General features: G+C 39.1%; 1 protein-coding gene across 4 annotated transcripts in view; it reads left to right on the top strand.

Moving 5' to 3' along the window:
- Positions 1–13836, top strand: part of UBR5 (ubiquitin protein ligase E3 component n-recognin 5) — a 97580-nt gene extending 83744 nt beyond the window's left edge. For all 4 annotated transcript variants that reach the window (XM_054984341.1, XM_054984340.1, XM_054984339.1 and 1 more), the window contains 12 exons: positions 585–828; positions 3292–3406; positions 4310–4454; positions 5331–5461; positions 6331–6391; positions 6797–6972; positions 7351–7435; positions 9495–9650; positions 9862–9975; positions 10987–11131; positions 11585–11670; positions 12318–13836. In XM_054984341.1, the coding sequence (XP_054840316.1) occupies positions 585–828; positions 3292–3406; positions 4310–4454; positions 5331–5461; positions 6331–6391; positions 6797–6972; positions 7351–7435; positions 9495–9650; positions 9862–9975; positions 10987–11131; positions 11585–11670; positions 12318–12530 (1671 nt within the window). In that variant the 3' untranslated portion in view covers positions 12531–13836. The remainder of the gene's footprint in view (positions 1–584; positions 829–3291; positions 3407–4309; positions 4455–5330; positions 5462–6330; positions 6392–6796; positions 6973–7350; positions 7436–9494; positions 9651–9861; positions 9976–10986; positions 11132–11584; positions 11671–12317) is intronic.
- The last annotated feature ends 1052 nt before the right edge of the window (positions 13837–14888 follow it).

Below are 14888 nucleotides of genomic sequence, written 5' to 3'. Positions count from 1 at the left end.
CCCACATAGAAAGTTTTCTTGGGCATACATTAAAGCAGAACTGGAAGTCAATCTCCAGACTCAAATATTGAGGGTGACCCATATAGACTGTTGGTCAGTCTTATGATCCAAGCTGAGTTTGGTATAGAAGTACCTCTATACTTGTATAGAAGGAGGGAGGGGTGCTATTAACCTTGGATGTTCTAATTTATATCCTCATCTTGATAGTTCAGTGTTTACCAATTACAAACCATGTTCACTTTTTCTGTTTTGGAGGGGGGCAGTAATTAAAAGTCCTTAATGATGCAGCTTGTAATCTCTAGAACGTTGTATCTCACAAACCATATCCTGTCCCTCCTAAAACAAGAGAGATGGTATTTGTTGGGATTATAAATATCTGATGATATTTGTTCCAATGCAGTTGGTTGTACGTTGGATATTACATGAATATCCAGTTTTGCTGATGCTTGTCCCCTGCTGTTGCTAGGTAGAATTGAGTACCTGTGTAGCTTTACAGTTAGGACTGGGCTTGGGGTGGGGATAACTATTGATTAGCCTTGTGGTTTCTGTAGAAGTGTAATAGCTTGTTCTAACATGTCTACTAGGTCGATCGAGATAGAGATCTTCTCATTCAGCAAACAATGAGACAGCTCAACAATCACTTTGGTCGCAGATGTGCTACAACTCCAATGGCAGTCCACCGGGTAAAAGTTACATTTAAAGATGAACCAGGTGAAGGCAGCGGTGTAGCACGAAGCTTTTATACTGCTATTGCACAAGCTTTTTTGTCAAATGAGAAACTGCCAAATCTCGATTGTATCCAAAATGCCAACAAGGGAACACATACAAGTAAGTGTTTTAATGAATGCTGAATATAACACCTTGAGCAGTTATTTTCATACTAAATGATGCATAGTGATTTTGTTTTTTAATGGGAAGACAAGAGAAGTCCCATTTCTACAAACTATGCTGGATGTCTCTAAGCATGCTGTTCGTACTTTTGTGGTTGTTGTTGAGTCAACTGTGCCTGATCAATGTGCCTGATGGGTAGCCTGGTAGAGATTTCTTGGCAGGCTTATGAAAGGCTTTATGTACTGTCTGTTTTTTAAAAAAATTAATTAACCCCTCTTAAGTAATTCTTCACCTAAAAATAAAATTCTGATGCCTGTATAGATCTGCAAATGAAATAAACTTGTCTGCAGTCATGAACAGGAATTAGTTATGCAAGGTTCTGCCTTGTTAGCATGCTTTCTGGCCATTTCACCAGCCGTAAGACTGAAATTCTCAAGATTGTGAATGTTGTACTTAGTACACAATTCTGCACTTTCTGTACTTAGTACAAAATTCTGCACTTTCAAGGTGTATTTACACACAGTTTTGAGTATAAGGAGACCAGAGCTGCTGTTCTAAACTTACAATTCATAGCTTGTTAGAATGGGATATAGGTCTCTGCATAACTAGAGGAAATAATACATCACTGGAAGGGCAAAAAGGAATTTCTCGAAGATCTTGTCTTATTTTGCGATCACAACAAATGTTTAATTATTTCATTTAAATATTTTTATTCCATAAATGTATTTCACTTGTTTAAGCAAGACTTATATACTGCTGTTCTTAAATTCAAGGCTGTTTATAAATAATGAAACAATCAAGAATAAGAATAAAATCCTAACAGTACATTAGTTGCAACAAACTCCATTCAAAAGAATACATCTCAGCATAGTGCCAAAGAAGGGCTTTAAAGGTTAATACTAACACATGCAGATGACTCCGGCTGAATGTGCTGATGTCTCCTGTCACGGGCTACAGGCCGCATTTTCACCAGCTGAAACTTCCCAGTTATTTTCAAAGGCAACCTCACTTCAAGCGCATTGCAGGAGTGAAGCGAGACGAGCCCGCTTGTGGGAAGGGCAGGGTAGGGTATAAGCCGAATAAAATAAGTAAATAAATATTTCAATGTTAGATCAAGCAGAGATGCTGTAGTGACCCAGAGACTCTCATCCCCCGCCCCTGACAGCTATCCGGGCCACTCAGGGCCCTTAGGAGCTTCTAAGAGCTCTGGTCATTTGTATGTGAAGCTCCCCAGCTTCCTGGGTTCTTTAGAGTGTGTGTATCTCCATGGCAAGCGATACTGGACACAGGCAAGTAAAATACTATTGGAGTTTATTGAAGAAAGAACACAGGAGCACATGCAGAGCAGAAACTACTCTTAAAAACATTTAGGCAAGGCATGAAAACAAATAAAACTTGCTGTCCTAGCTATGTTCTGACTAACTAAAATACTACTGGTTGGCTAAGTAACATTCTCCGAATTGGTTCCAAAGTTGGTTGATCTTTCCAAGGTTTAGCACAAAGTCCATCCATGCCAGCTTTCTCTAGGCATCCTGGTAGTGGCATGGAGCTGAGAAGCTCTCTCCTACTTTGCCAGGTGGTTGGTGATGGCTGAAAGGTGGAAACTGATAAACTGCCTAGAGACAAAGAGGCTTTTTCAAATTTAGGGGCATCTGCCCACTCACACGAACCAGTCAGAGCACAGTTACTTAATTGGATATTACAGCATGTCAAAGTTTAGGGAGTGTAGCTATCACTGAGCTCAGCACCAGGCTCCGGCCTTCTCAAGGCCACTTTCTCACAGGAAGAAAGCAGTCCAGGTGCAGTTCATTAACAGAGCTAGGGACTTTCTAGAGAACAGGCCTAGTAAGAAATCCTCAGGACATGAGGCCTGAACCAAGGTTTCAAACTTAGCATTCTATCTTAAGTGGTACAAGGCCTGGTCATTACAGATGCATAGAGAGAAAGCAGTCCTGGTCTCTGTTCCCATCTCTTTGTTCCAAATACAGACCAGAACCAAGAATCTTATCCTGGTCAGACAAAGTAAAAATGAACCCACCTAAGGCAGATCTCCAGAACAACTGCATACCCAACAGCATAACTTCAGTCATATCTGGGTTGTTTTCAGTTTGTTGAATCTCTTTAATTTACTTTTAGACACTTTCAGCGTAGAGGTAGTTGTTCCAGGATGCTTTGGCAAGGAAATGTAGATCTAGGTATTGTAATTATCATACTAGTTAGTTTCATTAAATAGCACTGATGACAATATGGATCCTTGCGGGACTCCTTATAGTAGTAGTAGTAGTAGGAGTAGTAGTAGTAATAAAAATAAAAATAAAATAATAATAATAATAAATATTATTAAATAATACATATCATATGTATTATTAACATTAATAATACATATTAATACATTAAATGCATGTTTACAAGTATGTTAAATGCAAGTTTACAAGATCTAAACTTTTCTGTCCCCCTCAGGTCTCATGCAGAGGTTACGGAATAGGGGGGAAAGAGATCGGGAAAGGGAGCGTGAAAGAGAAATGAGGAGAAATAGCAGTGGCTTGCGAACTGGCTCTCGGCGAGACAGAGATAGGTAAGTAATTTTTTAAAAATAATTTCAGAAGAATGACTGAAATAGTGAACCACTAGTTGTCACTGAGTCTTTCTCTTAAGTAAGAGGCTGCTGGTCTTTTTTTCCTTCTGAACCCAATAGCTGCTCTTTAAATTACTTGGCAGCTGTGTAATATTTGACTTTCACATGTTCAACAGTATAAGATCTTAATGTATTTATTGACTCTATACATTTATATCATGTTGTTCTATTAAAAATGACTTCCAAGATGGCTTGCAGAACAAATTTATATACTTCATTGATACCCTGTCTTTTTCCCCAATGGGAAACCCAAAGTGGTTTTCCTTATTCTTGTCTCCTCCATTTTATCTTCACAATGGCCACGTTGAGCAAGGTTAGACTGAGAATGTGTGACTGGCCCAAGGTCACCCAGCAAGCTTCCGTGGCAGAGTAGGGATTTGAACTGGGGTCTCCCAGATCCTAGTCCGACATTGTGAACCTCTACTCTGATGGCTGTCATTTGATTAAAACAATAACAAAAAACTGCTTGCTTTAGCAACATCAGATTAAAAGCTCTGATCTTATTTCCACTGCCACTAGCATAGGGCTGGATCTGGTGGATCCATTTCTTTTACAGTGGTATTTTCCCCTGATCAGTAAAACTTCATGTTCCTTGCACCAGAGGGAAGCACCTCAGTTAACAGAATGGATTTGCCAGACCAACCTTATTGTCTATAGATTAGGTTTCCCAGAGCAAAATTAGAAAGTGATAGCTAGGAAGGAGGTGATACCATTGTCATGGAATCCAGATGTGAAAAGATGGTCCTGTTATCCCTTAACACAATAAAAAAGTAGGTGTTGGTTCTGGAATGCAGCTCTGCAAAACCAGATAATTTTTGATTAAATGTTGTTGTTTTTTTAAAGGGATTTTAGAAGACAGCTCTCCATTGACACCAGACCGTTCCGACCTGCATCAGAAGGGAATCCTAGTGATGACCCTGATCCTCTTCCAGCACATCGACAGGCCCTAGGCGAAAGGCTTTATCCCCGTGTGCAAGCAATGCAACCGGTAAGGCTAATCGACTCACCTGTTTACGGTGTTGTGAATTGTTTTTGCTTCTTCTTCAGAATTTGCTGGTACGCTGTGTTAAACAGCTGATGGTCTGGGCACGTTTGCACAAGTTTTTGTCTTTCTCTACACCTTTGTAACTAATACATAAAATATAGTTTGATTGCTGGATATATAGTAACACCTTTGTTATCTGGCACTTGATTATTCAGAATGCTGGTAACTATCATTGCCCATAGGGACAGTCCCTTCTCTATAGACACTATACCCCTGCCTCTTCAGGCACGTGTATGCCCCATTCTTGCATCTCCAGCTGGCCAGCTTGTCGCTGAGCTTCTGACCTATGGCGCTGCCAGTTGACATCATGCCTGGATGCCTCCTTCCCCTTCAGCTTATTCTTCTGGGTAGGAGTGGGGGCAAAAGCAATACATTTGATTGTCTTGCATATTTGATTAATCTGCAACCCCCATTCCAGTAAGTGCTGGATAACAAAGTGTTTACTGTATAGTGATATGAAGAATTCTGCCTCTACCCCACAATCTGTTGCACGTGTAGAGGTCTGAGGACTCAGTACCAAGGGTTTCTCAGTTGATTCCAACAGAGAAGAAAGCTCCACACTGGTTAAATAATCTATGCATGGTGTTATCTTAATCATCAGAGTGAGTCATGAAATCCATAAGCACTGAATGTTTGAGCGCATGACTGGGCTGTGGATCAATGCATTTCTTAAATGCTATGGATTGATTCCAGTGTTTGCATTTTGTTGGAGGATGCACTCCTTCCCATTGGAGGAAGGGAACCAACCATTGTCTCCAGACCACAATTGCCAAATAAATACAGAAACTGAAAATAAGGTATTCGCTTCCTTGTGTTTAGGCATTTGCAAGCAAGATCACGGGTATGCTGTTGGAATTGTCTCCTGCTCAGCTTCTTCTGTTGCTCGCCAGTGAAGATTCCCTTCGAGCAAGAGTGGATGAGGCCATGGAACTCATTATTGCCCATGGAAGGTATATTCACATTAGAGCAGGTTCCTGACCCTCTGGGGAAACTTTAAAAACATGGTCTTTGGGTTTTGAACTCATGATGGAAGACAAGGACCAGGTCATTCATACATCACAACTCCTTCACAGAGTTAGAGTTTTAAGGGAAGCTTTTTTTTAACATTTATTTTCCCATAGGACAAATACTTTTCTATGTATTCAGCGAATCTAGAACAATAGTATTGTGTTGTAAGCAAGCTTGTAAACATTGCAACTATTATAATGTGGCAGTCTGCATTTTTTAAAGGAAAAATGATAAGAAATGGCCCTTAATAGATACAAGATTTTGTACAGTTCCAGAATACATGATGGAGAGGGTTCAGGACTGATATTAACGTAACTTCCTGTGTGGTAGGATTCGAATTAGATACATAAAGTTAATGAAGTCTGTGAACCTAGAAAAGTCTAGAAGTGAACAAGAATGTGACAGTTAATGAACTATGGTGTTTAATTGAATTTCCCCCCTGTATTCATGTGAAACTAGAGATGTTAGAACATGCCTTTGCTTCGTTTGCAGGCACTGGAAATCTTAAACAATAAAGCATTTAAACATTTTTGAATGTTGATGAGTTGAAAGGGTTTTGAAGTTTAAGTTTGAACTGAATCTTCCAAATTCTGTAGTTTCAGGTTTAGGCTGCTGTTAGACCATACTAGGTAGGATTAGTATGTATTTGTCCTATACAGCTAAAATAATTGGCAAGAATTGTGATTCATGATGGTTGAATGAGTTTTTTTTAAAAAGCAACTTGATGAAGTTCCCCTTTTTATAATGCAGTTTAAATTTGAGGTTTTGGCCACAAGGCATTCTGATAGATATTTTGCTTTTATCCTCAAAGGGAAAATGGAGCTGATAGCATTCTAGACCTTGGATTGTTGGATTCTTCAGATAAAGTACAGGTAAGGCAGTTGTTCACTTCTGCTGTAGGGTAGGGAACATATCACCTGTTGGGCCACTCCATGTCTTCTAATTACATCCCTAGGGATTGGATTTATTTATTTAAAATGTTTATTCCTGCCATATCTCCTTAGACATAAGGCAGCTAAAAAAGTCCAGCAAAATCTGTAAGGACACAAACATAACCTGAACCACCTTTGTGACTTAAGTTTAAATTCATTTTTTTAAAAAGATCACAAATAAAATTAAATATACGAATCCACTTTTTAGAAACAGTTGTCTGCGTAATCTTTCTCTGTTTCTTAATTTAATTCAGAATCCACCCTTTTTTTTTACATTTGAAGATTTCAGCTGCTTTAATATCATTTAACACCACCTTTCCCCACCCCTGTTTTTCCCCCCAAAAGGAAAATAGAAAACGACATGGTTCCAGTCGCAGTGTGGTGGATATGGAATTAGATGATACTGATGATGGTGACGATAATGCGCCACTATTCTATCAACCTGGGAAGCGTGGTTTCTATACTCCACGGCCTGGCAAAAACACTGAAGCCAGGTTAAATTGTTTCAGAAACATTGGCAGGTGAAGTATTTTCTAGCTATTGTATATCACCATTTTGAGTATAATGCTAGAATACATACCCTGACCTGGATAGCCCAGGTGAGCCTGATCTCATCAGATCTCAGAAGCTAAGCAGGGTTGGCCTTGATTCGTAATTGGATTGGAGACCTCTAACAAAGACCAAGGTTGCAGGCAATGGCAAACCACCTCTGTTAGTCTCTTGCCATGAAACCCCCACCAGGGGTTGCCATAAATTAGTGATGACTTGAGGGCACTCTCCACCACTACCAAAATACATGTCTTCCTCATACCAGGCTTTCAGCTGAGTATTGGAAGTAAAGTTCTCATTTTCAGCATCTTTCTCTGTAAAATTTAACTCGCTTTTCTGTTTGTTCTCAGAATTCTAGGGTTGTGCTTGCTACAGAATGAACTTTGTCCAGTAACATTAAATCGGCATGTTATCAAAGTACTCCTTGGCAGAAAAGTAAGTATTACAATAATAGTAGTTTACTTGCATTCGGCAAGTGATACCACAGTACCTGAATTTATAAGTAAATAACAAGAACAACGCACATTAAAAAAAATTCAGGAAAACACTGTACCTTGAAAATATCACAGCCAAGCAAGTCAGCTTTTATGGAATACTGACACAGTCTGCATCTTTGTCTCTGTGTAGTGGCATGCAAGAGAGCAATGATCCCCAACGTGGTGCCTGTGGATGCAGTGTGACCTGCCAGTCGGCTTCCTGATGCCTATTTACTCCCTCAGGCCCTGATTTTCCTTTCCCTTAGAATCATAGGGTTGGAAGGTACCTCCAGGGTGATCTAGTCCAACCCCTTGCACAATGCAGGAAATTCACAACTACTCCCTCCCTCCCCCCTCCCCCCACACACACACCCACCCAGTCACCCCTGCTCCATGCCCAGAAGATGACTAAACACCGTCAGGATCCCCAGCCAAACTGGCCTGGGGAAAATTGCTTCCTGACCCCAAAGTGGCAATTAGCATTACCCTGGGCATGTAAGAAGGGGCCACGAGAACTAAGCACTGATGTAACCCTTCCTGCCTTCCCTCTCATGATCTGCCTAGGTTAACAGAATCAGCTCCTTGTTGGAGCCCAAGGTGCTTCAGAAGAAGAACTTAGGAGGCATTATCTCTGAATCTACAAGGAGTACCTGTTTGGAAATAGCAATGCCCTGTCAGTGTTCTTAAAATTCTAAAAGTGCCCAAAGGCTCAACAATATTGGTGACCCCTGCAGAAGAACATTGCCTATATCCAGGCAGTGTATGGCCTATAAGCTTCTTGTTTACCACTGGTCCTCTTGGTTGTAAAACTTCCCAGCAGAGGCTCAGTTGCCTGGTCCACCCGTATAGAAAGATACTGGTACCATGACAGAGGTGCAGGAAGACAGTTTGTAGATCTGAATTTTAAAACCAGATCAGGGAGCTGTTTTTCCTCTAACAGATTGGATCCTTCTTTCATAAACAGCTAAGGGAAAGATTGCTACATTTTGTTAAAACAGAATAAAAATGTGAAATGCAGATTTTTTTGACATTTTAAAAGTTGTAGAAAGTTGTTGGCCGTATTCATACATGACAGCAAATCTCTGTGTGATCAGCATAGACTTAACTTGTTTGTCATTCCTACGCACCTTTCTTCTTCCTCCCTTCCTTCTAAAGTTGGTTTCCAGGGAGGAAACAAACGTCAGTTTGCCCAGATTCCTGCATTCAGGTGTCTCAGCAAATGAATATTTGAAGATTTCCCAAGCCAGGAAGCCTTCAGTTATGCTCTAGATACAAGAGGAGGAACAAGGAAATGCACAGCACAGGCACATACCTGTATGTGTCATAAACTGAAGTTTGAATATCTGAAAGCAATCACTTCTTAATTTTGTAAAGTATGTTCAGAATGAGACCGTTATAACTCAAATCTGTAATGAGATCAACTGAAGCTTTGTTAAGATTATTCTTTTGACTGTATATCAAGAATCATATTTGTGAAGCACACAGTACAACTCAGACCTCAGGCCAAACCATGGTTTGTGCTAACTGCAGTTTATAATTTAAACCATAGTTTGAGTTTCTAAATATACAACAGATAAAACATGGTTTAGAGATGTCTGTCTTATGTCTCTTAGTACGTCGTTTCATAAGTTCACTGGGTTCCATGGTGTGGTGACCTCTGTGGGCAAAGCATTAGCCCTCACTGTGGTTTAGTCAAGCAACATGCAAAGCTAATTCAGGCCATGTTTTCTAATCCTAGCTTTGCTGACTAATCAAACTGTGGTTTATCAGTTCAAACATTATGCCAAACCATAGTTAAGCTTCTTTAGCCATTGTTTAGTGTGATGTTTGAAATAAGCCATTTTAACTATTGAAGGATGTGAATTGAATCTACCCTTAGACCTAACTCATTTCCCGGTAGGGACACAGTATTTAGAAGTTAAAAGCAAGCTGCTTAGTAGTGTAGCTAAACAACTAACATGTTTAGTTCCTTAACAGCCTTAATCCCTACAATTGAAATCCATGCCTTTTATTTTCAGGTGAACTGGCATGATTTTGCTTTTTTTGATCCCGTGATGTATGAGAGTTTGCGGCAACTTATCCTTGCGTCACAAAGTACAGATGCTGATGCTGTTTTTGCAGCAATGGACTTGGCATTTGCAATAGATCTGTGCAAAGAGGAAGGTGGAGGACAGGTAAGTGCAACTTAAACAACTGAATGTTAAAGCCAGCTACTCATTCCTCTCTTTTCTTTTTAAAAATGAATGGATGTTTCAGTAACTTAAACAGCAAATCAGAAACGTAAGAGTGGAGACATTATAACTTTGGATGTACTATATACCATAGGAAAATGTATATTGTTCTTTTTTTAAAAAAAAATCATCTGTTTTGCAATATTTTCCCCAGGTTGAACTTATCTCTAACGGTGTAAATATACCAGTCACTCCACAAAATGTTTATGAATATGTCCGAAAATATGCAGAACATAGAATGTTAGTAGTTGCAGAACAGCCTCTACATGTAAGTGTTGTGAAATTCTTTATTATAAATGTATTGGTTTCTCATTATTGTTGCATTATTTCTGTTGAATTATAAATTGAAATATACTACTGTACATTTAACCTCTGTGTAATCCATATATGGGCAGAGAATGGTACCAAATAAGCACAAAAACCATACTTCTCTTCATTTTGTGTTTGAGCACATTCTTTTAGGTAGGAAAGTTTCTGCTGTTTCCTTTACATTCTGGAAGAATGAGGTGTTGGTGTCTTTCGGGCCTGTTATCTTGAGGTTGTCTTGTTTTTATGGACTTTTCAGTCAGCTTAATAGCTGAGAATTGATTTTTCAGTCACTGTAGCCCTTCAGTGAGAAGGAAGGGAAGTGACAAAATTCACATTAATATGGTAAGATGAAAAAAATCTCAAACTTTCTATGGGTTGTGGTATTGTGGATTTCTGTTCCAATCTCTTTAGTAACAAGTGGTTGGATACTGAAGTCATTCTGTGATTGATCTGTATTTCCCGCACAGCTGTGATTCATGGCATTTTGTGGGATTGTGCAAATGAAGTTGGGACCCCTTCAAAAAGAAAAAGTGTGTGTTGTGTATGTGTTTAACTCAAGTAAATAAGTAATGAACTGTACAGGCGCTTCTGGATCCTGCAAGGAGATCCCTTCACTGGTAATACATACAGGGAGAATGGCAATGCTTAACCACCAGAAAATCTCAGTGCCCCAATGAATCAGTCCTATGATAATTCTGTCTTAACACAGCTGTTAAGAAGGGAAGAAGCAGCCATCCAGCAGTCAGACTAGTACATTCTCTCACATTGCTGCAAATTAGATCACCTGTTGGTAAAGGAAAAAGCAATGTCTGTAGGCTGGGATAGGCAAAGTTTTAAGGACAGTGCAGTTGTAGTTGGGGAGGTGTTGACCATCCTGCCCCTTTGGGATTGTTAGGTAGAGACTTCTTATTGCCAGCCAGTCCTGTAGTTCTTGTTGATGTTGAAACTAGAATTCTCATGATTCTTTCAGGCAATGAGAAAAGGCTTGTTGGATGTACTTCCAAAGAATTCCTTAGAAGACCTGACAGCAGAGGATTTCAGGCTCCTAGTAAATGGCTGTGGGGAAGTAAATGTGCAAATGCTAATCAGTTTCACTTCTTTCAATGATGAGTCAGGTATGAAATCTTATGAAATCTAATTCCACACTAGTATCACGTTGGTATGTGTTGCATGTTGGTATGTGTGCCAGTTAGATAAGTGTCATCTTTCTGTAAGTTTCCCTAATATTTGTCTGTTTGGAAGCTTTCCCACCAAACTGCAAACATTAGTTTGGAGGGCATGGCACCTGCTTACCTGTGCACATTAGTGTTCTTTCAGAAGATGCGTCCTCTACAAGTGAAACCTGCGAGCCTCTTTAATCAAAACTATATTTCAGCTTTACTGTTTATTTACTAAGATTAGTCTTGGTGCACTTACGTGCTTGGCTTCCTCTCTGCTATTTTAGTTTGAACTGTAACTTGCAGTTTGTTAAGTGTTGCCTTTTGTGCTGTTGAATATTTCCATTACATAAATTGCTGACCTTTATAAAATCGGTGCTGTGAACTGTCTGCTCCTTTATTTTGGAACAGGAGAAAATGCTGAGAAGCTTTTGCAGTTCAAGCGTTGGTTTTGGTCCATAGTTGAGAAGATGAGTATGACGGAAAGGCAAGATCTAGTAAGTAGTTTATTTTGGACAGATTTGTAAGGTTAATTCATATCTGTTGGCTCAAGGTGGTAAATTCTTCCTCTTGGAAAAACAGATATTCTACCTCAGTTTGGCCTGAATCCAAAGAGTTAATTTCACACAATGAAAGATGCATTAGTGTTACTTTGCAACTTTTTAAAGTGAGAGAGGTTCCAGAAGCAGTTGCTGATATAACTTGGTGTGTGTGCGTGTGCACACACGTGCATATGCTGTCATTCACAGGACAGATCACTGGGTGTCCCCACTCCCATGTCATGCCTATGGTAATTTTAAACCTCAAAAGGCTAGGACCAAAAAAAAGCATGACAGAAAACCAGAAGAGTTTTCAAATAACATTTGAGAACTAATGATCCACAAATTTCCCAAAATGTTTCATATTCGTTATTTGAGCCGTATAGATTTCTGCCACAGGTTTATTTAACCCATTCAAGCACTTACCTTCCCCGATATGGAAAATGTTTAAGATCAGGAATCACAGCCTTTAAACAACTGAGATGTTTGATATGATGACCATCTGCCATATTATTTGAAACTGTAAGACTTTGGGCACAAGCTTTACAAAACTGTGTGTGTGTTTCCTGAAGTTGTTAACAGCTTACTTTTAATCTATTCTTTAGGTTTATTTCTGGACATCAAGCCCATCCTTGCCTGCTAGTGAGGAAGGATTTCAGCCCATGCCTTCCATCACAATAAGACCACCAGATGACCAACACCTTCCTACAGCGAACACTTGTATTTCTCGCCTTTATGTCCCACTCTATTCCTCTAAACAGATTCTTAAGCAGAAGTTGCTACTCGCCATTAAGACCAAAAACTTTGGTTTTGTGTAGAGTATTAAAAAAGTGCGTATTGCTGTGTAATATTACTAGCTAGTTTTTTTGTAGATTTTTCCATTTGTCTATAAAAGTTTATGAACGTTAATGCTGTCATGCTCCCCCTGCTGGTACTTCAGTGATTAAATGCAACATTCCTGTACTAAGTTTGTAATCCAAGGGCCGAAGGAGCTCTAGCAATGTTAGACTGTACCCATTTGCTAGTTAGCAACTTCTTGGCCAGACTCCAGCCAAAGATGACAGCAGAACAATATAAATTACACTGTGATTTACCTTTTTTTGCTGAGGGGGAGAAATATGTAAAATGTTCTAAAAAAATTCACTGCTGCCTTTGTGGAAGGTGTTTCAGCAAAGGCTCTTGTATAGAGGGAGTAGGGAATTTCAAAATAAAAAATGAAGTATGTTCTGTGTTTTATTTTAACTTTTTTTTAAAAAAATATGGTGTTTAATTTTGTGGTTGGCTGCAGTTGTGCATCATGTATATTGAACTTGTAAAAAGTTCTTGCCAGTTCAGAGCTGAGTTGAAAATCATTCACGTTTGCTTATCAAAACCACTGCCATTGCAATTTTTGTCTGGTTGCATTGGACTCTGGCACATTAGGTACCACCACTAATGATTTTGCATGTAATCTGTATACCTTAGTGAGGGTCTTTTTTGTATATAACAAGGAAGCCAGTGCACAGTATTTAATCGTTCACAATCAATACTTTTGTATCCCTCTTTCCTTGAGCAGTCAGTCAGGAAGTTGTTCCATTTCCAACTCAAACCTGGAAACTTGTTCTGCTGTGTCTCAGGCTGTTGAAGCCTTCAGCCTAGGCACTACCTGGTAACTGTAAAATGTTTATAAGATCATGATTATTTGAAGGTACATTTTGAAGAAATTTAATGTTCGTGAGCGGCTTAACTACTTTTGTATCTAGCCTTTTTTAAGTATCTTGTTACAGTTTTTAATAAATTACAGACAAAGTACAAAGTCATACTGAAGAAACAATAGTTTTTATTTATGTAGCCTGTATATTTTTAGTTATCACTGCACGCCACTTGTCCACTAAAGCACTCTTAAGTTTCATAAGTGGATAAAGTTCATCTTCATCTACAATCAAAACAAACAGTTCAGCCCACATTTTACAGTTAGCAGAAAATCCTGAATTGCCTAACCCTAACAAATTCTCTTCCTTTTCGCCAGAACGTGTGGATGGCAGGCAATATAGTTTGTTCAGCTAGCACAAAAAAATTGCCAAATGCATTGAAATGTTTGTGCAGAATGCTCACTTTTTTATTAAAAGGTTTCCTTTTTTAAGAGCCCTGTTGTATTTATATAGGATTCCATTTGTCAAGTACTAAAATGTTACATGAAAGGGGAGGCTCTTTGAAACAGCTTGCTCACTGTTGATAGATGCTAGACAGGAACTCTTTAATGATGATTAGTTGTGCTCTCCCCTGTTCATTGGGTTCTTGACATGAGGAACTTGCACATTATTGAGAACTTGCCTGGATTTTTGCCAAAGTGGACCATTCTTTTCCCCCTCCCTGCCCTTTGAGCATATTCCCTTTCTGCCTTAGCTTAAAATATGGCCTCAGAGGTTTTCTGTAGAAGGTCTAACTCTGTCAGGCCTTGGAGCTCTCCAGAGCACAACTCTAAGCTCCATGTAGCAGACTCTGAAGACTGTTCCTCCCCACCTTTAAAAGCAGACTGTGACCTAGGCTTATTGTTAAAACACACATACAAATAACCCGCAGGTGCTTCTTCTTCTTCTTTTAAAGAAGTAGGGTTTTCTTCTGCATGTCCTGATGAAACAATTAGCTTCCCCAGGAACAGCCCTTCTAGGTAGTATAATAGTGGAGGCTCCAGTGATGTTTTTAGTGGATATAGAATTCTGGATTCTGTTTCTGAGCCCGCCACTGGCTTATTGTAAGTTACTTAATGTCTCAGAGCCTCTTACATTCTGTAAAATTAATGATAGCTACCTACCTCACAGAGGTGTTGAGGCTTAATTAGGTTAATCTTTTCCGGACCCTCTTACAAAAAGGCTGTGTATATTGTAAAGTACTGTTATATATAACCTGTGTATATATAGCATATTCATATGTTATATGTATAATTCTGTATATAACATAGCTGTTTTACAACAATCACAGTGGGATAAATGACACTGTAAGGAAACTCTTTACAGTAGCTTACATATATACACTCTTAACATTTTGCCGAGACTCTAACCAAAGGGGAAAGTTAGAATGATTTATGCTGTAGTCATTGACTCAAGATGTGTATGTAGCTATATAAATAGCTTTTCTCTGTATATTTGAACAGTATCAAGCTTTTAATAAGAAATGCTTATTAAAATTATACACCG

The sequence above is a fragment of the Eublepharis macularius genome, chromosome 7 (genome assembly GCF_028583425.1).
Source record: "Eublepharis macularius isolate TG4126 chromosome 7, MPM_Emac_v1.0, whole genome shotgun sequence".
NCBI classification, from domain to species: domain Eukaryota; kingdom Metazoa; phylum Chordata; class Lepidosauria; order Squamata; family Eublepharidae; genus Eublepharis; species Eublepharis macularius.
This window is presented reverse-complemented; position numbering and strand designations above follow the sequence as displayed.